This window comes from Entelurus aequoreus, linkage group LG01 (genome assembly GCF_033978785.1).
Source record: "Entelurus aequoreus isolate RoL-2023_Sb linkage group LG01, RoL_Eaeq_v1.1, whole genome shotgun sequence".
Taxonomy (NCBI): Eukaryota; Metazoa; Chordata; class Actinopteri; order Syngnathiformes; family Syngnathidae; genus Entelurus; species Entelurus aequoreus.
This window is the reverse complement of record NC_084731.1, coordinates 23,313,512-23,339,508: the sequence shown is the minus strand read 5'-3', so window position 1 is coordinate 23,339,508 and position 25,997 is coordinate 23,313,512. Positions and strand designations below refer to the sequence as shown.

Genomic DNA, 25,997 nt, shown 5'->3' with positions numbered 1-25,997 from the left:
CATTGGTGCTACTTTCGTGGTTTTACGGTTTTAAAGGTTGTTAACGTGTTTTATAACCATGACTAGACCCTAAATATGTCAAAATCTCCCAAAAATGGTCCTATTTGTTGGTGATACTATTGTGCTTTTACGGTTTTAAAGGTTATTGACGTGTAATTAACCATGACTAGACCCTAAATGTCCAAATCTCCCAAAAATTGTCCCATTCATTGGTGCTACTTTCGTGGTTTTACGGTTTTAAAGGTTGTTAACGTGTTTTATAACCATGACTAGACCCTAAATATGTCAACATCTCCCAAAAATGGTCCTATCTGGGGTGCTTTTGTGCTGTTACAGTTTGAAAGGTTATTAACATGTAATTACAGTGTTATTAACCATGACTAGACCCGTCAAAATCTCCCCAAAATTGTTCTATTAATTGGTGCTACTTTAGTGCTTTTACGGTTTTAAAGGTTATTATCATGTAATTACAGTGTTATTAACTATAACTAGACCCTAATTATGTCAAAATCTCCCCAAAATTGTCCCATTCATTGGTGTTACATTGGCGGTTTCACAGTTTTTAAGGTTATTAACGTGTAATTAACCATGACTAGACCCTAAATATGTCAAAATCTCCCAAAAATGGTCCTATTTGTTGGTGATACTATTGTGCTTTTACGGTTTTAAAGGTTATTGACGTGTAATTAACCATGACTAGACCCTAAATGTCCAAATCTCCCAAAAATTGTCCCATTCATTGGTGCTACTTTCGTGGTTTTACGGTTTTAAAGGTTGTTAACGTGTTTTATAACCATGACTAGACCCTAAATATGTCAAAATCTCCCAAAAATGGTCCTATCTGGGGTGCTTTTGTGCTGTTACACTTTGAAAGGTTATTAACATGTAATTACAGTGTTATTAACCATGACTAGACCCGTCAAAATCTCCCCAAAATTGTTCTATTAATTGGTGCTACTTTAGTGCTTTTACGGTTTTAAAGGTTATTATCATGTAATTACAGTGTTATTAACTATAACTAGACCCTAATTATGTCAAAATCTCCCCAAAATTGTCCCATTCATTGGTGTTACATTGGCGGTTTCACAGTTTTTAAGGTTATTAACGTGTAATCAACCATGACTAGACCCTAAATATGTCAAAATCTCCCAAAAATGGTCCTATTTGTTGGTGATACTATTGTGCTTTTACGGTTTTAAAGGTTATTGACGTGTAATTAACCATGACTAGACCCTAAATGTCCAAATCTCCCAAAAATTGTCCCATTCATTGGTGCTACTTTCGTGGTTTTACGGTTTTAAAGGTTGTTAACGTGTTTTATAACCATGACTAGACCCTAAATATGTCAAAATCTCCCAAAAATGGTCCTATCTGGGGTGCTTTTGTGCTGTTACAGTTTGAAAGGTTATTAACATGTAATTACAGTGTTATTAACCATGACTAGACCCGACAAAATATCCCCAAAATTGTTCTATTAATTGGTGCTACTTTAGTGCTTTTACGGTTTTAAAGGTTATTATCATGTAATTACAGTGTTATTAACTATAACTAGACCCTAATTATGTCAAAATCTCCCCAAAATTGTCCCATTCATTGGTGTTACATTGGCGGTTTCACAGTTTTTAAGGTTATTAACGTGTAATTAACCATGACTAGACCCTAAATATGTCAAAATCTCCCAAAAATGGTCCTATTTGTTGGTGATACTATTGTGCTTTTACGGTTTTAAAGGTTATTGACGTGTAATTAACCATGACTAGACCCTAAATGTCCAAATCTCCCAAAAATTGTCCCATTCATTGGTGCTACTTTCGTGGTTTTACGGTTTTAAAGGTTGTTAATGATTAATTACCGCATTATTAACCATGACTAGACCATAACTATGTCAAAGATAAGGAGAACCTTTGAAGTTTTTTTTTTTTTTTTTATAGATTAATGGCCATTTCAATAGAGTGGTACCTCGGTTTTTGTACGCCCCACTTTTTTGGAAGATTTGGGTTCCGACAAAAAAGTTTGTCCCTGTTTTAATCAAACCGTGTGTAATTTTTGATATAATTTTACTGAATGCTACGCTTGTGCTTTTAAGTTTTTAAAGTTAAAGTTAAAGTACCAATGATTTTGGTGCTACGTTTGTGGTTTCACGGTTTTTAAGGTTATTAATGTGTAATTACCGTGTTATTAACAATGACTGGACCCTAAATATGTCAAAATCTCCCCAAAATTGTCCTATTAATTGGTGCTAAGTTTGTGCTTTTACGGTTTTTAACATGTAATTACACTGTTAATAATCATGACTAGACCCTAAATATGTCAAAATCTCCCCAAAATGGTCCTATTTGTTAGTGCTACTTTAGTGCTTTTACGGTTTTAAAGGTTATTAATGTGTAATTACAGTGTTAACCATGACTAGACCCTAAATATGTCAAAATCTCCCAATAATTTTCCTATTAATTGGTGCTACTTTTGTGCTTTCACGGTTTTTAACGCGTAATTACACTGTTGATAACCATGACTAGACCCTAAATATGTCAAAATCTCCCAAACATTGTCCTATCCGTGGTGCTTTTGTGCTGTTACAGTTTGAAAGGTTATTAACATGTAATTACAGTATTATTAACCATGACTAGACCCTAAATATGTCAAAATCTCCCCAAAATGGTCCTCTTCGTTAGTGCTACTTTCGTGCTTTTACGGTTTTAAAGGATATTAACGTGTAATTACAGTGTTATTAACCATGACGAGAACCTAAATATGTCAAAATCTCCCCAAAATTGTCCTATTCTTTAGTGCTACTTTAGTGCTTTTACGGTTTTAAAGGTTATTAACGTGTGATTGCAGTGTTATTAACCATGACGAGACCCTAAATATGTCAAAATCTCCCAAAATGGTCCTATTAATTGGTGTTACGTTTGTGCTTTTATGTTTTTTAACGTGTAATTACACTGTTGATAACCATGACTAGACCCTAAATATGTCAAAATCTCCCCAAAATTGTCCTAATAGTGCTACTTTAGTGCTTTTTACGGTTTTAAAGGTTATTAACGTGTTATTAACCATGACTAGACCCTAAATATGTCAAAATCTCCCAAAAATGTTCCTATTCGTGGGTGCTTTTCCGATTTTCCGATTTTAAAGGTTATTAACGTGTAATTACAGTGTTATTAACCATGACTAGATCCTAAATGTCACAATCTCCCAAAAATGGTCCCATTCATTGGTACAAGGTTTGTGGTTTCACTGTTTTTAAGGTTATTAACGTGTTATTAACCATGACTAAACCCTAATTATGTCAACATCTCCCAAAAATGTTTCTATTCGTGGGTGCTACTTTTGTGCTTTTGCGGTTTTAAAGGTTATTAACGTGTAATTACAGTGTTAACCATGACTAGACCCTAAATATGTCAAAATCTCCCCAAAATTGTCCCATTCATTGGTGCTAGATTTGCGGTTTCACGGTTTTAAGGTTATTAACGTGTAATTACAGTGTTATTAACCATGACTGGACTTTAATTGTGTCAAAATCTCCCCAAACTTTTCCTATTCGTTGGTGCTACGTTTGTGCTTTTACGGTTTTTAAGGTTATTAATGTGTTATTAACGTGTTATTAACCATGACTAAACCCTAAATATGTCAACATCTCCCAAAAATGTTCCTATTCGTGGGTGCTTTTACGATTTTAAAGGTTATTAACATGTAATTACAGTGGTATTAACCATGACTAGACCCTAAATATGTCAAAATCTCCCCAAAATTGTCCCATTCATTGGTGCTGCATTTGCGGTTTCACGGTTTTAAGGTTATTAACGTGTAAGTACAATGTTATTAACCATGACTGGACTCTAATTATGTCAAAATCTCCCCAAACTTTTCCCATCCATTGGTGCTACATTTGTGGTTTCACGGTTTTTAAGGCTATTAACGTGTTGTTAACCATGACTAGACCCTAAATATGTCAAAAACTCCCAAAAATGGTCCCATTCATTGGTGCTACGTTTGAGGGAGTTTTTTTGGGGGTTCGTGCACTAATTGTAAGTGTATCTTGTGTTTTTTATGTTGATTTAATAAAATTAAAAACAAAACAAAACAAAAAAAACAAAACAATAAATAGTCAAAATTTCCCCAAACTTGTCCGTTTCGCTTGTGTTGTTCTGCAAACAATTGTGGTCTAAGTGTTACAGTTTTTAAAGTTACTCACGTTTTACTTCGCTGGTTATGAATCATAATTTGTTGGTAACTTAAAAACGATCATATTAAGACCAAAACAATTACGCAGCACAAACCGACACAAACGTAGCACCAACGTTTGGGGAGATTTGGACAAGGTATTATTTACGTACAAATGTAACGTCTATTGACTTGACATGACAAGTGTGTAGTAGTACTTAAGTACGGTGAATGATGTCATTAGAGGTGTGTGTGTGTGTGCGTGTGTGTGTGTTATCACCAAAGTCATCAATTCTTAATCTTAATCTTCCATTTCCACATACTTTGTACTTCTTTTGCCATATTTTAGAACATGTTACATTTGAACATTGTTGTTTTTTTGTTTCCCTTTACTTTGTTTTTAGCCATTATCAGCGTTATAAATAAAGTTAGTACAGTATATTTGATTTTGTCTGTGATTTTTAGATGGTTTTGTTTTGGATATAATGTCAGTGAAGTCGGGGCACCATTTGACAGAGGAGTGCAAAAAACAGTACACATTGCATGATCCATGTCAAATATCATGCACGTTGCTGGAAGATTAAGTTGTGAATATTTGCGGTTGAAAATGAAGAAAGAACGTTACCTTCCACGTCGCTGCGTTGCGCCGGAAATACGCGAACATTCGCGTGAACCAGTTGTAGATTTCGTTTAGTGTTAGCTGCTTTTCTGGCGATTCCAGGATTGCCTGAATGGAAAAACAGTGAAACAAAACATTTCAAATGTCGCTTCCTTCGCCAAGCGATAAATAATTCACAAGATAGGTTTTTTTTGTGCGTGTGTTCTCACTGAGACCGGAGGACAAAGCGCCCGTAAAAAAAAAGGCTGTTTATGCAAGTCTGCTGCACTTTTATTCAAAATGGCAGATTTAAATACATTTTCCTTTTGTGCGTGCAAAATAAAGGACAGGCTTGAAAAACAGTTCTCAGGCAGATTACAGGGCAGCAATTATGGTCGGCTCAGATTAATTCCTGAGATCCCAGATTACCGCGGCCCGGGCGATAATTGAGAGGCGTTCTTAAAACAGGCCCGTCCTTACTGTTGTGTGAAATGAATTTGGTCATAATCGCTGAAATGCTTAATCAAATGGAATTGTCGTGTTTTTTTGGGGGTGGGCGGAGGGGGGAAATCCCATATGCATGCAATCATTTGAGGATGAATAATCAGCGGAAGTCTAAAAGTCGAGACCTAATCATGCAGAAAAAAGGAGAATGTTCCTTGAAGTCAGAAAGAAGACATTAAAGTCGCTCCTCACCTGTCTTATTAATGAGGCGTAGGTGAAAGGCGGTCTGACGTCTGCGTTCATGTAAAATTCTTTGTTCTGACTGAGATCTGCAAAGAGAAAACAAAAGTGTTGTCGCGGAGAAAATGCAAGCTTCGCTGCAGTCACGTGACCACCGCAAATGATTTGCCACATGCCAACATTTAACAGTTTTATTTTGAGAAATGTCCCTACTTTTAAAGCTATTTACTTCTCTTTTCTCATTGACTAGTCTTAATTTTAGCACAAATGATTATATTGTTTTTATTCTAGTTAAAAATAAAATAAAAATGAGAAAATAACAATACAAATAAGGTATTTTGGTTTTCCCCCACACAGAAAATATTGTTTAAAGATTCCGCAACATCTCAAGGATGCTTCATTTTTAGAATTGCAAATTGAATAGCGATGTGCAGATCGATACTGAAATATCGATACTGTCAATACCAGATCTTCATGCTCTAATATCGATCCTCAAATCAAAATATTGATACTTTAGTTCAGGGGTGACCAAACTTTTTCAATCAAGGACCACATACTGAAAAGTCAACCTATCGGGAGCGATATTTATATACTCACACATATATATATATATATATATATATATATATATATATATATATATATATATATATATATATATATATATATATATATATACACTACCGTTCAGAAGTTTGGGGTCACCCAAACAATTTTGTGGAATAGCCTTCATTTCTAAGAACAAGAATAGACTGTCGAGTTTCAGATGAAAGTTCTCTTTTTCTGGCCATTTTGAGCGTTTAATTGACCCCACAAATGTGATGCTCCAGAAACTCAATCTGCTCAAAGGAAGGTCAGTTTTGTAGCTTCTGTAACGAGCTAAACTGTTTTCAGATGTGTGAACATGATTGCACAAGGGTTTTCTAATCATCAATTAGCCTTCTGAGCCAATGAGCAAACACATTGTACCATTAGAACACTGGAGTGATAGTTGCTGGAAATGGGCCTCTAAACACCTATGTAGATATTGCACCAAAAACCAGACATTTGCAGCTAGAATATTCATTCACCACATTAGCAATGTATAAAGTGTATTTCTTTAAAGTTAAGACTAGTTTAAAGTTATCTTCCTTCAAAAATAAGGACATTTCAATGTGACCCCAAACTTTTGAACGGTAGTGTATATATATATATATATATATATATATATATATATATATATATATATATATATATATATATATATATATATATATATATATATATAATTTTTTATTTTTTAATTAATTTTTTTAAATTGTTATATTTAAAAAAATCTGATATTGTGTCATCTATGTATTGTAGGTGACTAAGAATACTACTTTTATTCATTAGTTAGAAAATGTAAGCTTTTTCTCTTACATTAGGTTTTTTTTTCATTTTTTAAATTCATTTTCACTGTTTTTATCGCCATGTAATATCCATCCATCCATTTTCTACCGCTTATTCCCTTCGGGGTCGCTAGAGCCTATCTCAGCTGGATTGTATAAAAATCATAATAATAATAAAGTTGTTGTACTGCATAACCTAGTAAATATTAATGTTCAGTTACACAGTGTTTATTATGGTTGCTCTATTTTTCCAAATTAATTCACAAATTAGTATTATTTTTATTATTTAATCTTTTAATTAACTAACTGAACTTTGTTTGTATTTTAAGTATATTTTATTTTCATTTTGAAAGCTTCTGATGTTTTAGACTAGGGGTGTCTAAACTTTTTCCACCGAGGGCCGCATACTGAAAAGTCAAGTATAGAGGGGCCATTTTGATATTTTATATTCTTAAAATTACTGAAACTTTGTATTATAGGTAACTATATATATATATATTTTTTAAATTCAGCTTTTTCTCATTAGATTCATATTTATTGCTATTTTTTGTAATATTTGTATTGTTTATATTTTTTCTATTGTAGTTAAAAAAATTTAAAAATGAGAAAAATAAGTATTTATAAGGTATTTTGGTTTTCCCGCACATAGAAAATATTGTTTAAATATACCACAACATCCAAGGATGCTTAATTTTTAGAATTGCAAATCGAATAATAGCGATGTGCAGATCGATACTGAAATATCTATACCGCCGATACCAGATCTTCATGCTCTAATATCAATCCTCAAATCAAAATATAGATACTTTAGTTCAGGGGTGTCCAAACTTTTACACCAAGGGCCGCGTACTGAAAAGTGGGAGCAATATATAAATATATATTTTTAAATTGTTATTTTTTAAATGCTAAAAAATCAGATATTGTGTCATCTATGTAATATAAGTGACTAAGAATATTACTTATATTCACTAGTTAGAAAATGTAAGCTTTTTCTCTTTCATTAGGATATTTTTGCTGGTTTTTTTTGTTTTTTTTCACTGTTTTTATCGCCACATAATATTTGAATAAATATCATAATAATAAAGTTGTTCTACTACATAACCTAGTAAATAATAATGTTCGCACATTAGTATTATTTGAATTTTTTATTATTTTATATTTTAATTAACTAACCAAACTTTGTTTGTATTTTAAGTATATTTTATCTTAATTTTTAGAATTTCTGATGTTTTAGACCACCTTTTTCCACCAATGGTCGCATATTGAAAAGTCAAGTATAGAGGGGCCATTTTGATAGTTTCTATTCTTAAAAAAACTTCTAAAAACACATACTGCAATATTTAAACTTTGTATTTTAGGTGACGATATATATATATATATATATATATATATATATATATATATATATATATATCTATATATATATCTATATATATATATATAGATATATATATATATATATATATATATATATATATATATATATATATATATATATATATATATATATATATATATATATATATATATATATATATATATAGATATATATATATATCTATATATATATATATATTCTTTTTAAATTCAGCTTTTTCTAATTAGTTTCCAATTTTTTGCTATTTTTTGTAATATTTGTCTTGTTGTTTTTTAGACGGACAAGTTATTATTTGAAAATCCACAACTTTTAGCAGACACGTTAGGTATATTTGCACAAAGTATCGGATCGGTATCGCCGATAACAGCCTGCATTTTACTTTAAATCAGTGGTATTGCACGTCACTACTGAATAATACTTGTTTTCAAAATAAAATACTAATTTCTATCTTAAATGTTTTGCAAATTTCGAAATATATGCATCTTAATTGAGGCTGTAGCTAGTTAATTTCACTAGTTTTTAGTATTATTTCTTAAAATCTAGTGTTTTTATCTTACATTTTGACAGCTCTTTTTTGCAGTGTGCGTGTGAAGTTGCAGTAATGTGAGTACCTGGAGAGATGGGCATGTTATATTTTTCAGAGTAACGCCGCCGCATGGGGCCAACGCTGTGGAGGGTGTTGGCCGTGATGACCGAGTGGGTCTGCGACAGGGGCGTGTACGGTGCCGTGGGCGTGGTGGGGGTCCAGGGCACGCTCAGCGGAGGAGAGGCTTCAGGAAGGGCCGACTTGGACAATGTAACTTTGGACACCAAGTTGAGCTGCAGGGGGGGAAAAAAGCAAGCAAACAGACAAGATGTGAGCTCAGTTAATCCTTTTTGACAATGAACTTCCTGCGGTACACCCAATGAACCAAACCTAAGTGTTAAATGTTTAGACAAACAGTCAAGAGTGCCATGACAGCCCGCATCTATTCTTCATCCCCTCTACCTACCCGGCCCATTAACACCTTCCTGTTTCGCTTTGTTTCATTTTTTGTCCTTGGACAACACCCCCATCCACCCTTTCACTGCCAGGGTGTTACAATCCTAAGTGGAGAGGTACGATACAGCCCAAAATCTACAGTACCGTATTTTCCGGACTATTAGCCGCTATTTTTTTTCCAACGCTTTGAACCCTGCGGCTTATAAAACGGTGCAGCTAATTTATGGATTTGTCTTTGCTACTGGCCATAATGTTTTGTACTCATATAACGTCAACAGAGACACTGAAAAGTTGTGTTATTTATTGTGCTACGGCGCCAACTTTCGGGACGAGTTTGAGCTTTGCAGGTGCTGCGGGTTGAAAAATGTACTTCCTGTTTCGTGCGGGAAGTATATTCGTCCATAGAAGTTCTGCTCGAAAGTATTAATCAACATTTGTAAGTTTTACAATATAACTAAAGTAATTCCGACTAACTAAACCAGGGGTTCCCAAACTTTTGGACTCGGGGGCCGCTTTGGGTTAAAACAATTTGACCGGGGGCAGGGCTGTGTATATATATATATATATATATATATGTATATGTATATATATATGTATATATCTATATATATATATATATATAGATATATACTGTATTTTTCAGGCTATAAGTCGCAGTTTTTTTCATAGTTTGGCCGGAGGTGCGACTTATACTCAGGGGTGACTTATGTGTGAAATTATTAATACATTACCATAAAATATCAAATAATATTATTTAGCTCATTCACGTAAGAGACTAGACGTATAAGATTTCATGGGATTTAGCGATTAGGAGTGACAGATTGTTTGGTAAACGTATAGCATGTTCTATATGTTATAGTTATTTGAATGACTCTTACCATAATATGTTACGTTAACATACCAGGCACATTCTCAGTTGGTTATTCACGCGTCATATAACGTACACTTATTCAGCCTGTTGTTCACTATTCTTTATTTATTTTAAATTGCCTTTCAAATGTCTATTCTTGGTGTTGGGTTTTATCAAATAAATTTCCCCCAAAAATGCTACTTATACTCCAGTGCGACTTATATATGTTTTTTTCCTTTTTTATTATGCATTTTCGGCCGGCGCGACTTATACTCTGAAAAATATGGTGTGTATATATATATATATATATATATATATATATATATATGTATATATATATATATATATATATATATATATATATATATATATATATATATATATATATATATATATATATATATATATATATATATATATATATTCCTTGTGCACTAATTGACTGAAATAACGCGCACTTGCGCACTGCGGCACGATGATGTCACGTTATCGATGGGAAAATGCATTTTTAGACAATATGATTTGCCTAAGCGTCCAGGAGGCCCCGAGAGTAACAAGCGGTAGAAAATGGATTAGAAAAGACAGATTTAAAACACTAATAATTAACCTCTTAAGCTGTTTGTTTACATGCTGTTTTTATTTCTCTTTGCTATTTGGGCTTATTGGACCCTAATAAGAATAAAAACTAAAAATAATCTTTTAATATGATGTACTTAGTCCATAAGTACACAAACGTGTACTTAATGTGTAGTGACATGCTAATTTTTATTTGTACACTTTTTTTCCCCCAAATTCCATTGTATGTTGTACTCTTCTGACACCACCAGATTGCATTATAAGTGTCCATATGTCAGCATAAGACCCCAATTCAGTAGTGTACACAATTTTGGAAATACGAGCTAAAAGGTGCTGTCCACACATGTGGCCAATAAGCCTTTAGAGGTTAAAAAATAAAATAAAATAAAATAATAAGAATTTGGGGATGGGGATACCTGAACTGAACCGTCCCATGTGTGATGCCTGTAAGAATATAAATATTTCCAAGTGCTATTGTAACGTGATCAAGCTAGCGTCGTTAGCATTAGCGGACATGCTAACAAGTGTCTGTGTTAGTATTATTAACTTAAAATTAAATTATTTTTGCGTTGTTTCGGTTTTCGTAAATTTCACCAAAACATCACTGTGGAGTTTTCAAGTCTGTTTAGCTGACAGGAAAGCTAGCTTCCGCAGCTATTGGGTCCATGACGATGACTTCTGTTTTGTTTGAACAGCCGTTTTACTGCCGTGTGACAGGCACTGTTTGGAAACAATTGAAGCATGCAAATAAATATTTAATTCCTAGAAATTCCTTCGTACCGGTATATACAGTATCTTCGACTTAAAGTCCGATACGGCTGTTGTATGTACAAATATGTATTTTCTCCAAAATTTGGTGGGAGCGGCTTAAATACCTGTACGCTCTACAGCTGGGAAAATACGGTATATCAAGATGTACATTGCATCCTCCTGCGACGATGATATATATCTTATATCTATGTCATGTATCTTAAGAGTCGGGGGCGGGGATGATTCCAAATCGATGGGCAAACATCCAAATATCAATCATGTTGAATAAAGTCATACGGAATGTGGAACTAGTGCAGACGCACACCGAGCAAAACACAGTCAAGAAGAGAGGAGAAGACATGCTAATTAGTAAGCAGAACCTCGATTTACAAGCCTCTCATCGTACAAACTTTTCAATTTACGAACCACAGACTGAATAAAACCCTTTTTTGACGTACGAACCTTGTCTCAGTGTACAAACGTTACATCCACCCATTGTGTCCCGGCTGATAGATCTCTGGTGCTCATTCATTAGCTACTGTGCTACTTTGTCAGTGTTTTTTTTAGCCTTTGTATACAACTTTTCTAGTATTGCTAGCTCAATATGAGTCCGAAGAAAGCAATGGACAAGTAATATGTGGTTTAAACCATTCACAAAGTATCCACAGCGTTGTCGACACTGCCACCCCCTTCCCATCCATTGCACGCCAAGAAGATTCTAACTTAAAAAGGTCAAGTGGATTAGATTTTTTTTTAAATTTTTAAAAGTTAAGTTTTGTGATTTTATACCATGAATTGATTTACGTGGACCCCGACTTAAACAAGTTGAAAAACTTATTCGGGTGTTACCATTATATATATATGTATAGCTCGGTTGGTAGAGCGGCCATGCCAGCAACTTGAGGGTTGCAGGTTCGATCCCCGCTTACGCCATCCTAGTCACTGCCGTTGTGTCCTTGGGCAAGACACTTTACCCACCTGCTCCCAGTGCCACCCACACTGGTTTGAATGTAACTTAGATATTGGGTTTCACTATGTAAAGCGCTTTGAGTCACTTGAGAAAAAGCGCTATATAAATGTAATTCACTTCACTTCACTTCACTACCATTTAGTGGTCAATTGTACGGAACATGTACTGAACTGTGCAATCTACTAATAAAAGTTTCAATCAATCAATCAATCAGCGTACAACAGAGCTTGTGGACAGTGTGTGCGTGTCAGCAGGGCAGCTGAATAGAAGGACAGTTTAGCTGGTTGTTGTTTCAACTTTGAATAGTAATCATAATCGAAACTAAACAACGTCTTCTTCTGAGCTATGGAAGATGGTTCTGCAATATGACTGAATACTAGTCTGAGGTCCGTGTCCACGGCAGAGCTAAGTGATAATGGCTACTGGGGTAAACTAATTATGAAAAGTGCTCCAAAAGGTGAAGCGTGGTTTTAAGCAGCTGGAGGGCACATGTGCCAGGCATCCATCCTGCAGCAGTAGTCAAGTGGAAAATGTGAGCACGGCCATTGCTGCAGATAATAATTGGCAGGGAAACTTACACCACATATACATAACCCCTTCAAATTGGTGTAATTGCTCATTTATGAAAATAGACCTATTTCCAAATCAAACACGGATATCTGCAAGAATGAAAAAATAAATAAATAATTATATATATATATATATATATATATATATATATATATATATATATATATATATATATATATATATATATATATATATATATATATATATATATATATATATATATATATATATATAAATAATAGAACAAAAAAAAAAAATATATATATATATATATATATATATATATATATATATATATATATATATATATATATATATATATATATATATATATATATATATATATACTAATAAAGAGATGTTTCAACTTTTTTGCGTTGATAAAAGCTGAGCAAGCATGCAAAATGCCTGATGGAACACAAGAGGTTTGAAACAGGATTTTTTTACCTTTTTTTTTTTTTTTTTAATCATAAATGAATGCAAATTGCATTCACAATAAAACAACTACAAAATAACCATATGTTATTATATGTATTACATATTTTAGAGTATATTATTTTAATAAAAATATATTCATGGCTTTGCAGTAAGAGGTTTAAAACAGGACTATTTACACGTTTATTAATTTAATAATGTTTTTCTTTTTTTTTTATCATAAATGAATGCCAATTGCATTCACAATAAAAACAAAAACATAATACTTTATTATAAAAAATATTTAAAACATTTTTTTTTATCATATAAATTACATATTTAATACTTATTTTCTCAACAAATATGTCAATACAGCAGCTTTACAATGAACGTTTTAAAACAGGAATTCTAACACATTTATTTGTTTTGGTTTTTTTCAAAAATGAATGCAAATTGCATTCACAATAAAAACAACTATAAATATCGCTATATTTTATTATATATATTACATATTTAATACTAATGCCTAATAATTATGTTATCAAAAAATATGTTAATGGATTTAAAGTGAGAGGTTTGAAACAAGAATTTCTACACACTTATTTTTTTAAATGTAAGAAATATATTTAAAAATGACTGTCTTATTATTTCTGTTATATATTTAATACTATATTATTTACTCAACAAATATGTTAATACAGTAGCTTTACAATAAAAGCTTTAAAACTGGAATTTTAACACATTTATTTGTATTTTAAAAAATAGTTTTTTTTATCATAAATGAATGCAAATTGCATTCACAATAATAAAAAAACAACTATAAATATAGCTATATTTTATTATATATACATTACATATTTAATACTTATGCCTAATAATTATTTTATCAAAACATATGTTAATAGCTTTAAAGTAAGAGGTTTAAAACAAGAATTTATACACATTTATTTAAAAAAAAATTAAAAATATATCTAAAAATGTATTAATATTTATGTCATATATTTAATAGTATATTATTTGATCAAAAATATGTTTATGGCTTAATAGTAAGAGGCTCAAAAGAGGAATTTTTGCACATGCATTTTTTAAATTAAATAGTTTAGTTTTTTTATCATTAATGAATGCAAATTGCATTCACAATACCAATATATAAAATAACTAAAAGTTATTACATATGTAACATTTAATACTATATTATTTTTATTAAAATATGTCTATGATTTTACAAAAAGGTTCTCACATTTATTTTTTTAATATTTTTCTTTTTTTATTATGAATGAACCCAAATTGCATTCACAATAAAAAAAAAACTATAGCTACTTTTTGTTTATGTGTGTATGTATAAATGTACATTAATGTTAATTATTCCATATTATGTATTAAAATAATATGTGGGAATGCAGGCGCAAAAAGGAGTGTTATTGTGAATCATGCAGCAAATAAATCACACTTTGGACACACCGCTATCACTGTAACGCTGAGCTGTGGTGTTGACTTCTCTTTGTGAGGATTAGCAGGCTTTGTTTCCCCGTTTCATCCATATTCCCTGGCCATAAACACAGCGAGAGGGTGCAACAATAGTCCAGACAGGCTGGTAATAGCCTGGCCTTTGTTTGTCTCCCCCATTTGGACTCACTCCAGCGCCCAGACAAAATGAGACTTCAGACTGAAATTAATTAAATGGTAATTGGTGATCTAATTATACTGGCTTTGACTCGGCGAGCTGCTAAAGAAAATAAACAAAAAGTCCCTCCTCAATTATGTATGGCGTAAAAGGTCAGATTTCTGACAAGAATGCTTAGTGACACGAGCACGTGCGCGCACACACACTCGCACATTAATAATGCGTCACATTTGCTCGGAGGCCGCTACACCTCATCCATCTTGTAAGGATAAAATGAACGCTATTCACTGGATGTTCCAGATGCACCCTATCAGTTTGCTTTAATTATAAGTGAACACAAGCGGCCGCTTTCTTATGGCAGCTGCATGCAACAACTAGTGTTGTAACTAGAGATGCCGATAAATGCTTTAAAATGTAATATCGGAAATTATCGGTATCGTTTTTCAAATTATCGGTATCGTTTTTTTAAATTTTTTTTAATTAAATCAACATAACAAACACAAGATACACTTACAATTAGTGCACCAACCCCAAAAAAACTCACTCCCCCATTTACACTCATTCACACAAAAGGGTTGTTTCTTTCTGTAATTAATATTCTGGTTCCTACATTATATATCAATATATATCAATACAGTCTGCAAGGGATACAGTCCGTAAGCACACATGATTGGTCCACTAATAGTACTAACCTTTAACAGTTAATTTTACTCATTTTCATTAATTACTAGTTTCTATGTAACTGTTTTTATATTGTTTTACTTTCTTTTTTATTCAAGAAAATGTTTTTAATTTATTTATCTTATTTTATTTTTTTTTTTTTAAAAGGACCTTATCTTCACCATACGTGGTTGTCCAAATTAGGCATAATAATGTGTTAATTCCACGACTGTATATATCGGTATCGGTTGTTATCGGTATCGGTAATTAAGAGTTGGACAATATCGGAATTTCGGCAAAAAAGCCATTATCGGACATCCCTAGTTGTAACAATACCAATATTTTGGTACCGCTACTAAAATTATTTCGGTACTTTTCCCTACTTTTCTAAATAAAGGGGACCACAAAGAAACGGCATTATTGGCTTTATTTTAACAAAAAATCTTAGGGTACATTAAACATATGTTTCTTATTGCAGTTAAGTCCTTAAATAAAATAGTGAACATACAAGACAACTTGTCTTTTATTAGTAAGTAAGCAAACAAAGGCTCCTAATTAGTCTGCTGACATATGCAGTAACATATTGTGTCATTTATCATTCTATTATTTTGTCAACATTATTAAGGACAAGTGGTAGAAAATGTATTATTAATCTACTTTTTCATTTACTGTTAATATCTGCTTACTTTCTCTTTTAACATGTTCTATCTACACTTCTGTTGAAATGTAATAATCACTTATTCTTCTGTTGTTTGATACTTTACATTAGTTTTGGATGATACCACACATTTGGGTGTCAATCCGATACCAAGTAGGTCATATTCAAAGTCGTCATGTGTCCAGGGACATATTTCTTGAGTTTATAAACATAATATACATTTTTTTTAAACGAAAGAAGACGCCAAAAAATATTGACGAAATCATAGTCGTATCGACTGGATACGCTCCTGTACTTGGTATCATTACAGTTAAAGTAAAGTTAAAGTTAAAGTACCAATGATTGTCACACACACACTAGGTGTGGTGAAATTTGTCCTCTGCATTTGACCCATCCCCTTGTTCCCCCCCCTGGGAGGTGAGGGGAGCAGTGAGCAGCAGCAGTGGCCGCGCCCGGGAATCATTTTGGTGATTTAACCCCCAATTCCAACCCTTGATGCTGAGTGCCAAGCAGGGAGGTAATGGGTCCCATTTTTATAGTCTTTGGTATGTTGTTTGATACTTTACATTCATTTTGGCTGATATCACAAATTTGGGTGTCAATCCGATACCAAGTAGTTACAGGATCATACATTGGTCATATTCAAAGTCCTCATGTGTCCAGGGACGTATTTCCTGAGTTTATAAACATAATATACATTTAAAAAAACCCAAAGAAGATGTTGTGATGCCAAAAAATATCGACGTAATCGTAGTCGTATCGACTAGATTCGCTCTTGTACTTGGTATCCTTACAGTGGATGTTAGGTGTAGATCCACCAATGGCGTCTGTTTACATTTTGACGCCGGTGACCTACGGTGTGCAGTGAAGCATGTTTAGCTATTCCTCGTCCTGCAGGGATGATACTTGTAAGAATTAGAGATGTCCGATAATGGCTTTTTTGCCGATATTGTCCAACTCTTAATTACCGATTCCGATATCAGCCGATACCGATATATACAGTCGTGGAATTAACACATTATTATGGCTTATTTTGTTGTGATGCCCCGCTGAATGCATTAAACAATGTAACAATGTTTTCCAAAATAAATCAACTCAAGTTATAGAAAAAAATGCCAACATGGCACTGCCATATTTAAGGACCGAGGACCCTATTGTATTTCTAGCGTTTTATTATCATACCGCCGCCTCTTTGAGCTGTAATTTGACCCCCTAAACATGCTTCAAAACTCACCAAATTGGACACACACATCAGGACTGGCGAAAATTGCGATCTAATCAAAAAACCAAACCCCAAAACTGCGCTCTACCGCCCCCTAGGAAGAAAACACAGACAAAACTGCCTGTAACCCCCAGTAGGAATGTCGTAGAGACATGAAACAAAAACCTCTATGTAGGTCTCACTTAGACACTGACAACCCCCAGCAAAAATCAACAGGAAGTTTGCAATTCCCCTTTCAAAACAAAAGTTGTGTAAAACCAGTCACCTTTTTTCAAACATTATCTCCTCTGAGCGCGTTTGTCGTGTCAGCTTCAAATTAGCACAGGACAGAGATTGAACCCTTCTGATTAAAAGTTGATGAAAGAGTTTTAATTACTGCTCCGGTTTGGATTTTATGAGCCCTCAAAGTCGGTCCCGTCCATCGCTGCTTGCAGCTTTAATTATTATTATTGAAGTCACAAAGTGCATTATTTGTTTTAACATGCCTCAAAACAGCAGCTTGGAATTTGGGACATGCTCTCCCTGAGAGAGCATGAGGAGGTTGAGGTGGGAGGGGTTGGGGGGGGGGGGGGGTTTAGGGGTATAGGGGGGTGTATATTGTAGTGTCCCGGAAGAGTTAGTGCTGCAAGGGATTCTGGGTATTTGTTCTGTTGTGTTTATGTTGTGTTACGATGCGGATGTTCTCCCGAAATGTGTTTGTCATTCTTGTTTGGTGTGGGTTCACCGTGTGGCGCATATTTGTAACAGTGTTAAAGTGGTTTATACGGTCACCCTCAGTGTGACCTGTATGGCTGTTGACCAAATATGAATTGCATTCACTTGTGTGTGTGAAAAGCCGTAGATATTATGTGACTGGTGCCGGCACGCAAAGGCAGTGCCTTTAAGGTTGATTGGCGCTCTGTACTTCTCTCTACGTCCGTGTACACAGCGGCGTTTTAAAAAGTCATACATTTTACTTTTTGAAACCGATACCGATCATTTTGAAACCGATACCGATAATTTCCGATATTACATTTTAAAGCATTTATCGGCCGATATTATCGGACATCCCCAGTAAGAATTGTACCGGTATCATACCAAAAATGATTTATTAGTATCTTGGTACTATACTAATATACCGTACAACCCTAGCAACAACAAAGAAACATGCCCTCACCAGGACACGCCGTTGCATCACATGTACTTTTAGGGACCACTTTATCTTTCACATTAGTAACTTTTTGAATAAAAATCCCACTTCATCCCCTTAAAGTGGCGTTCTGACACAGGCCCCAGTGAGAAAGCGGAGGTAGCGAGCTCAAAAGATGCTATCTGCCACCTCAACCGCTTTTAATATACAAATGTCTCGGTGTCAGAGCCCATTTTTTTTGGCACTCTAATCTACACGATCAGCCGGTGACACAAGGACGGCTCTAACAGACGGGCTTTTGTTGTCTCCGGGCACTCTTGTGTTGACTGCTACTGTAGAGACGAGACGCACATGTAGCCCGTCGCACATCAATGGGCGTCTGTAAAATAAATGATCCAAGCTGCGCCGAGTGATGCGAGCTGGGGTCCCCTGCTCGTCTATTGTGCATTTATGTGTGTGTGATATTTGCATTCATGCCCTGCAGCGATATGATCTTTGGCTCGTGGTGCGGTGACAGAAGTGTCACTCACATGGATAAAGGGTCCCTTCTAGGGTTGTACGGTATACCGGTATTAGTATAGTACCGTGATACTAATTAATCAATTTCCGGTACTATACCGCCTCTGAAAGGTATCGGTCCGCCCCCCAAATGCCATGGGTGGATCTACACCTGACATCCACTGTAATGATACCAAGTACAGGAGTGTATCTAGTCGATACTACTATGATTACGTCAATATTAAACTTCTTTTGTTTTTTAAACATTTATATTATCCAATCCAATCCACTTAATTTATATACCACATTTAAACAACAAACATGTTTTAAAAGTTCTGCATAAAAATATCAAAAACAAGATTCAAATACTATCCTTAGCTCCACCAATGACTGAATAAAAACTAAATAACTACATATAAAAACAATATCAAAATAAATATGATTATAAACGATTTTAAAGGGTAAAACCAATTAAAACTATAAATAGAAATAAAAATTAAAAAAACACATTATGTTGATAAAGTTAGGAAATACTGTATGTCCCTGGACACATGAGGACTTTGAATATGACCAATGTATGATCCTGTAACGACTTGTTATTGGATTGATACCTAAATGTGTGGTATCATCCAAAACTAATGTAAAGCATCCAAACAACAGAAGAATAAGTGATTATTACATTTTAACAGAAGTGTAGATAGAACATGTTAAAAGACAAAGTAAGCAAATATTAACAAGTAGATGAATAATTAATTTTCCACCAGTTGTCCTTAATCATTTTGACAAAATAATAGAATGATAAATGACACAATATGTTACTGCGTACGTCAGCAGCTAAATTAGGAGCCTTTGTTTACTTATTTACTAATAAAAGACAAGTTGTCTTGTATGTTTACTATTTTATTTAAGGACAAACTTACAATAAGAAACATATGTTTAATGTACCCTAAGATTTTTTATTTAAAATAAAGCCAATAATGCAATTTTTGTGGTCCCCTTTATTTAGAAAAGTACCGAAAAGTATCAAAATAATTGTGTTACCGGTACCAAAATATTGGTATCGGGACAACACTAGTCCCTTCCTAGTCCCTTTAAAATGATACAAAATATAAAGGTACATATAAAGGTAATTGTTGTTTTAAAACGTCTATTACAGTACTACTCGTACTTCTACTGACTTTGGTACCAAAGTACATCAAACATATCTGAAGTTAGGGATGGCTGTACGATTGTGGCCAAAATAATCTCGATTAGTTCAATATAGAAATCACAATTTATTTATTATTAATCGTGAGGAACATAAATGGGACGTTTCAATGTAATTTATTAAATAAAAGGGCTCAATTCACGTTATGCATATTTCTCAAGACAAATCGTTGTGTTTTTGTTCATTTTTAGTAATAGTAGTTTGTATTTTTCTCATTACAATCATAATCTACGAAGATATAAAGAATTGCTATTGTGACATCTAGTGGACACATTTAGGACAGCAGTTTCTTTCATTCAAAAGATTTCGGCTAACTTTTATACATAGCAAACTCATCTCGCGGGCCGGATAAAACCTGTTCTAATGACAGTTTTTATTTATTTATATTTTTTTTACATGTGCACCATTAAAGTACCAGTATTTTTATTTTTTTGGGGGGGGCGGGGGTTAATATACAGTATAATCTAATTAATCCAATTTTTCAACATATCATCAATCATTTTGATTATATTTTTGTAATATTTACCATAATACATACGAATCAACCTAATAACACAATACAGTTTGTGCTTTAAGATGCACTAATAATAATACTGTGATACTTCAATGACAGTATTTGTAAACAAGACCACATATTATCTGGTTTTAATAACTGTTTACTTTCACCCTTTCCCAGACTTGTGCTCCCGAGATGAAGCTGCTCCAAAGTGTGTATCCACTTTATCTCTGACACCAAATTGAATCTGGGATGTCAGCAGATGTGGCCCCGATGAGGTTTACTGGCGTCCCGGGAGACAACAGCTGTTTTTATTTAGCAGATACAATACGAAGATGGAGGGACAGATTAATGGATACACGCGTGCCAATTAAGACAAACAAAAGAACCGGGGGGGGGGGGGGCAGAAGAGAGACTTATGATGGGCTCGCTCACCGGTTGCGGCGTGGCTTTGGGCTCTGTGGATTTGACATGAAGATGCGTCATCATCGCTTGCAGACGCTCTTTGTCTTTCGCTAGCTGTAGGGGAGGACAACGTATGATATCATTTTATTGGACGAGCACGTACACACATTTCAGTTCAGAATTTTACATTTAATTTTTCATTGTTATTATTATTATTATTATCTACATGGGCAAATATTATTGTTGATGTTGATGCCTGTATCTGCTGTGCAGATTATTTTAACAAAAGACAAGTGTGGGGATATTTCTCTTGTTGCTTTCACTTTAATAAATATTTCAAAATATTTAGTGGGATGGAAAGAAGTAGAAAGAAGACAGACGGGACAACAACAACAACAACAGAGCTACACATATAATACCAGTATTTATAAAAAAAAAACTAATTAGTGAAGTCAACAGTAATAGTACAGTATTGACACTGATCATTAATAACTATAATTATAACATCAATAGCAATAATATTAACAAATAATAATATCTACCTCTATTATCACCATTACTATCAACTCAAATAAAGCAATACATACATTAGAAAAATAAGTAGATTATAAAAAAACTGTGGCAAAGAGGGAACTATATTAACTGATAATTAATAAGCATTTTCCATTTAACATATAAAAAAATATGTATTAAATCTGATTTGACATTGTATATCATATAAAATATTAATATGTATTTAATATTATAATTAATAAATATTCTATTAAATAAATATGTTTAATTATATAACTAATTATAATAATTACACATATATTAATGCATTTTTATATCACTAGCACTGATAACAATGAATATTATTACATATTATTTACAGTAAATAATTGTATTAATTAATTATATTTCTATGTTTAATTATAAAAGTGATTCATTATAATTAATTACACATTATATTTATAAATGTTTGATACAACTAACAGATTAATACAAAAAAATCAACTTTATTATGACACATATTATCTATAGTAAATAATTATATGAATTAATTATATTTTTATGTTTGATTATAAATTATTTAATTATAATTCATTATTACACATTATATTTCTAAATTTTTTGATATGACGAACACTGATTAAATCTTAAAATAAAATTTATTATCAGACATACTCATAGTAAATAATTATATTAATTAATTGTATTTCTGTTTATTTCCAAAATTAATTAATTATAATGATTAAGGAACTACACATTTTTTTTTATAAATTGATATGACTAACACTAATCAACACCAACAATAAACACACGAGTAGGTTTGGGTCTGATAAACTTGCACTGGATCTAAAAGAGTGTTTATCTACTTGGATGGAATCAAAACATCAGCGCTCATAATCAAAAATGTTATTAAAATAATAATCCAACTTTACCATATGTACGTCATTTTAACTTATTAGTCAGTTTAAAGTCCCTCTGAAAAAATATTTTTTATTTTATGGAACTTTTATTTTATTATAGAAAATAAAACAAAAATACCGCTCATAGGCGCCAAAGTATTAAACAATGTGGATTATAAACAACTTTTCTACTACTGGAAGTTATTCAACACGAGTTTGTGTCCGATCCGGGAGAGGATTTTAATGTTGGCGCAGAAGAGTCATAAATAACTGTAAAATCCAGTAATATACAAAAATGTAATTACCTTCTCCACTTAGCTCGGGGCTCTTCATATAACTCTTTTTTTGGCCGTCGTGTATTCATAACACGTTTTTTTAATGACTGGTAACTTGCGGACGTACACAATTCTGGGTGATGATTCCATGCATTGTCGGGAGAAAGAAAATAAGGTCTGAAGCAATACCTGCAGCTCCAGCTGTTGTACGACCTGCATTTGCACCCGACACTGGGCGGTGCTCCTGTCATCCAGGGCATGCTCATTGTTAAGATGCCTGGAAAACAAAAAAGGAAGAGAACACATCAAAAAAAATAACAAATAAATAAATAAAATGCATGTCAGTAACCGCAGCTTGTTTGATGCCAGAACAGTCCTGTGAAGTCGGTTTTAATGATGCTACCTAAGCGGGTGAAGCGTGAGGCGCTGCAAATAAAGTAAATACTCGGTGCGGATCAAAGTACCTGCAACAAACAAACGCTTTTCCAGCAGAAGCTGCTTGGATTACACCAGGGGTGTCCAAACTTTTTCCACTGAGGGCCACACACGGAAAAATTTAAGCATACGGGGGCCATTTTGATATTTTCCATTTTCAAACCATAACAAAATATATAAAAAAAAATTTTTTTAACCTTTAGGGCTCCCGGGGACCAATCAGGGGTCAAGGGTCTCAGTCATTAAAATGTTAAAAAGTGAAATTATTATTATTATTTTCTACAGTATATCTCTATATCAACTTCAGGTTGATATCAAGTAAAAAAAAAACAGGTTTTATGCCTTTTCTGTCAAAGACAACTTTGTTTTTTATAGTAAAACTGAAATATGCAGTATTTAGTAATTAGAGCCCTAAAAGATCAATAATGCAGGACACCATTGATTTGAATTATTTAATATTTTTGAGTAATCACAGTGAAAAGTTAAATAAAATCCCACTAAATATATTTGGGATCCAAAAGGTCTCCCACTCATAAAGTGATACATTTTTATTCGTTTTTTTTTTAACTTTTCACACTTAAATTACGAGATCAACTTCTTTTGTCAAATAAAACTTTGATATTTTTATATGGCAACCACACAATATGTGCAATATTTTTTCCACATAAAACATTTTAAAGTGACATTTTTTAAGCAATAATTCATTGTAACATGGATTTTTTTTCTTTTTGTATACTGTATATATATATATATACTGTATATATATATACATACTGTTGACATATGCAGTAATGTAATGCGTAATTTTGTGTTTTCATATGTTATCACACATATAGTGTATGTATGTGTATATATGTGTATATATATATATATATATATATATATATATATATATATATATATATATATATATATATATATATATATATACATATACATACATATATATATATATATATATATATATATATATATATATATATATATATATATATATATAATGTTGAAATATGCAGTAATGTAATGCGTAATTTTGTGTTTTCATGTTATCACACATATAGTGTATATATATATATATAGTGTACATATATATATATATATATAGTGTATATATATATATATATAGTGTATATATATATATATATATAGTGTATATATATATATATATATATATATATATATATAATGTTGAAATATGCAGTAATGTAATGCGTAATTTTGTGTTTTCATATGTTATCACACATATAGTGTATATATATATATATATATATATATATATATATATATATATATATATATATATATATAGTGTATATATATATATATATATATATATATATATATATATATATATATATATATATATATATATATATATATATATATATATATATATATATATATATATATATATATATATATATATATATATATATATATATATATATATATATACAGTATATCTCAGTATTTAGTAATTAGAGCCCTAAAAGATCAATAGTGCAGGACACCATTGATTTGAATTCTTTAATATTTTTGAGTAATCACAGTGAAAAGTTAAATAAAATCCCACTAAATATATTTGGGATCCAAAAGGTCTCCCACTCAAAAAGTGATACATTTTTATTATTATTATTTTTTTACTTTTCACACTTAAATTACGAGATCAACTTCAGATATATCTGTCGATTTTACGTTTGAACTATTGTTTTGTTTGTTTTATGCTCTTTTGTCAAATAAAACTTTGATGTTTTTATATGGCAACCACACAATATGTGCAATATTTTTTCCACATAAAACATTTTAAAGTGACATTTTTTAAGCAATAATTCATTGTAACATAGATTTTTTGTCTTTTTATTTTATTTTTGTATACTGTATATATATATACAGTATATATATATATATATATATATATATATATATATATATATATATATATATATATATATACTGTTGACATATGCAGTAATGTAATGCGTAATTTTGTGTTTTCATATGTTATCACACATATAGTGTATATATATATATATATATATATATATATATATATATATATATATATATATATATATATATATATATATATATATATAGTATATATACAGTATATCTCAGTATTTAGTAATTAGAGCCCTAAAAGATCAATAATGCAGGACACCATTGATTTGAATTCTTTAATATTTTTGAGTAATCACAGTGAAAAGTTAAATAAAATCCCACTAAATATATTTGGGATCCAAAAGGTCTCCCACTCATAAAGTGATACATTTTTATAAATTTTTTAAAAAACTTTTCACACTTAAATTACGAGATCAACTTCAGATATAATGTATCTGTCGATTTTACGTTTGAACTATTGTTTTGTTTGTTTTATGCTCTTTTGTCAAATAAAACTTTGATGTTTTATATGGCAACCACACAATATGTGCAATATTTTTTCCACATAAAACATTTTAAAGTGACTTTTTTAAGTAATAATTCATTGTCATAGATTTTTTTTCTTTTTTTTTCTCGAGCAATGGCAAAAAAAAAAATAAAATAAACAAAGACAAAAGAAAAAAAAACAGCCTGCATGGCAGCTTTGTGTCAACATTGCAACTTTTTCTCGTTAGATTTCACCTCATTCCACTTTTTTAAAAAGTTTTTTTAAAATTTTCGCAATACTATCAATTTTGCAATTTTTAAACG

The 25,997-nt window shown here is 32.1% G+C and overlaps 1 protein-coding gene across 8 annotated transcripts in view; it reads right to left on the bottom strand.

Moving 5' to 3' along the window:
* foxp1b (forkhead box P1b) overlaps window positions 1-25,997 on the bottom strand; it is a 498,341-nt gene that overhangs the window by 24,497 nt on the left and 447,847 nt on the right. For all 8 annotated transcript variants that reach the window (XM_062045979.1, XM_062045996.1, XM_062045954.1 and 5 more), the window contains 5 exons: window positions 23,061-23,148; window positions 21,236-21,319; window positions 8,806-9,013; window positions 5,459-5,535; window positions 4,790-4,891 (listed from right to left, as the gene is read on the bottom strand). In XM_062045979.1, the coding sequence (XP_061901963.1) occupies window positions 4,790-4,891; window positions 5,459-5,535; window positions 8,806-9,013; window positions 21,236-21,319; window positions 23,061-23,148 (559 nt within the window). The remainder of the gene's footprint in view (window positions 1-4,789; window positions 4,892-5,458; window positions 5,536-8,805; window positions 9,014-21,235; window positions 21,320-23,060; window positions 23,149-25,997) is intronic.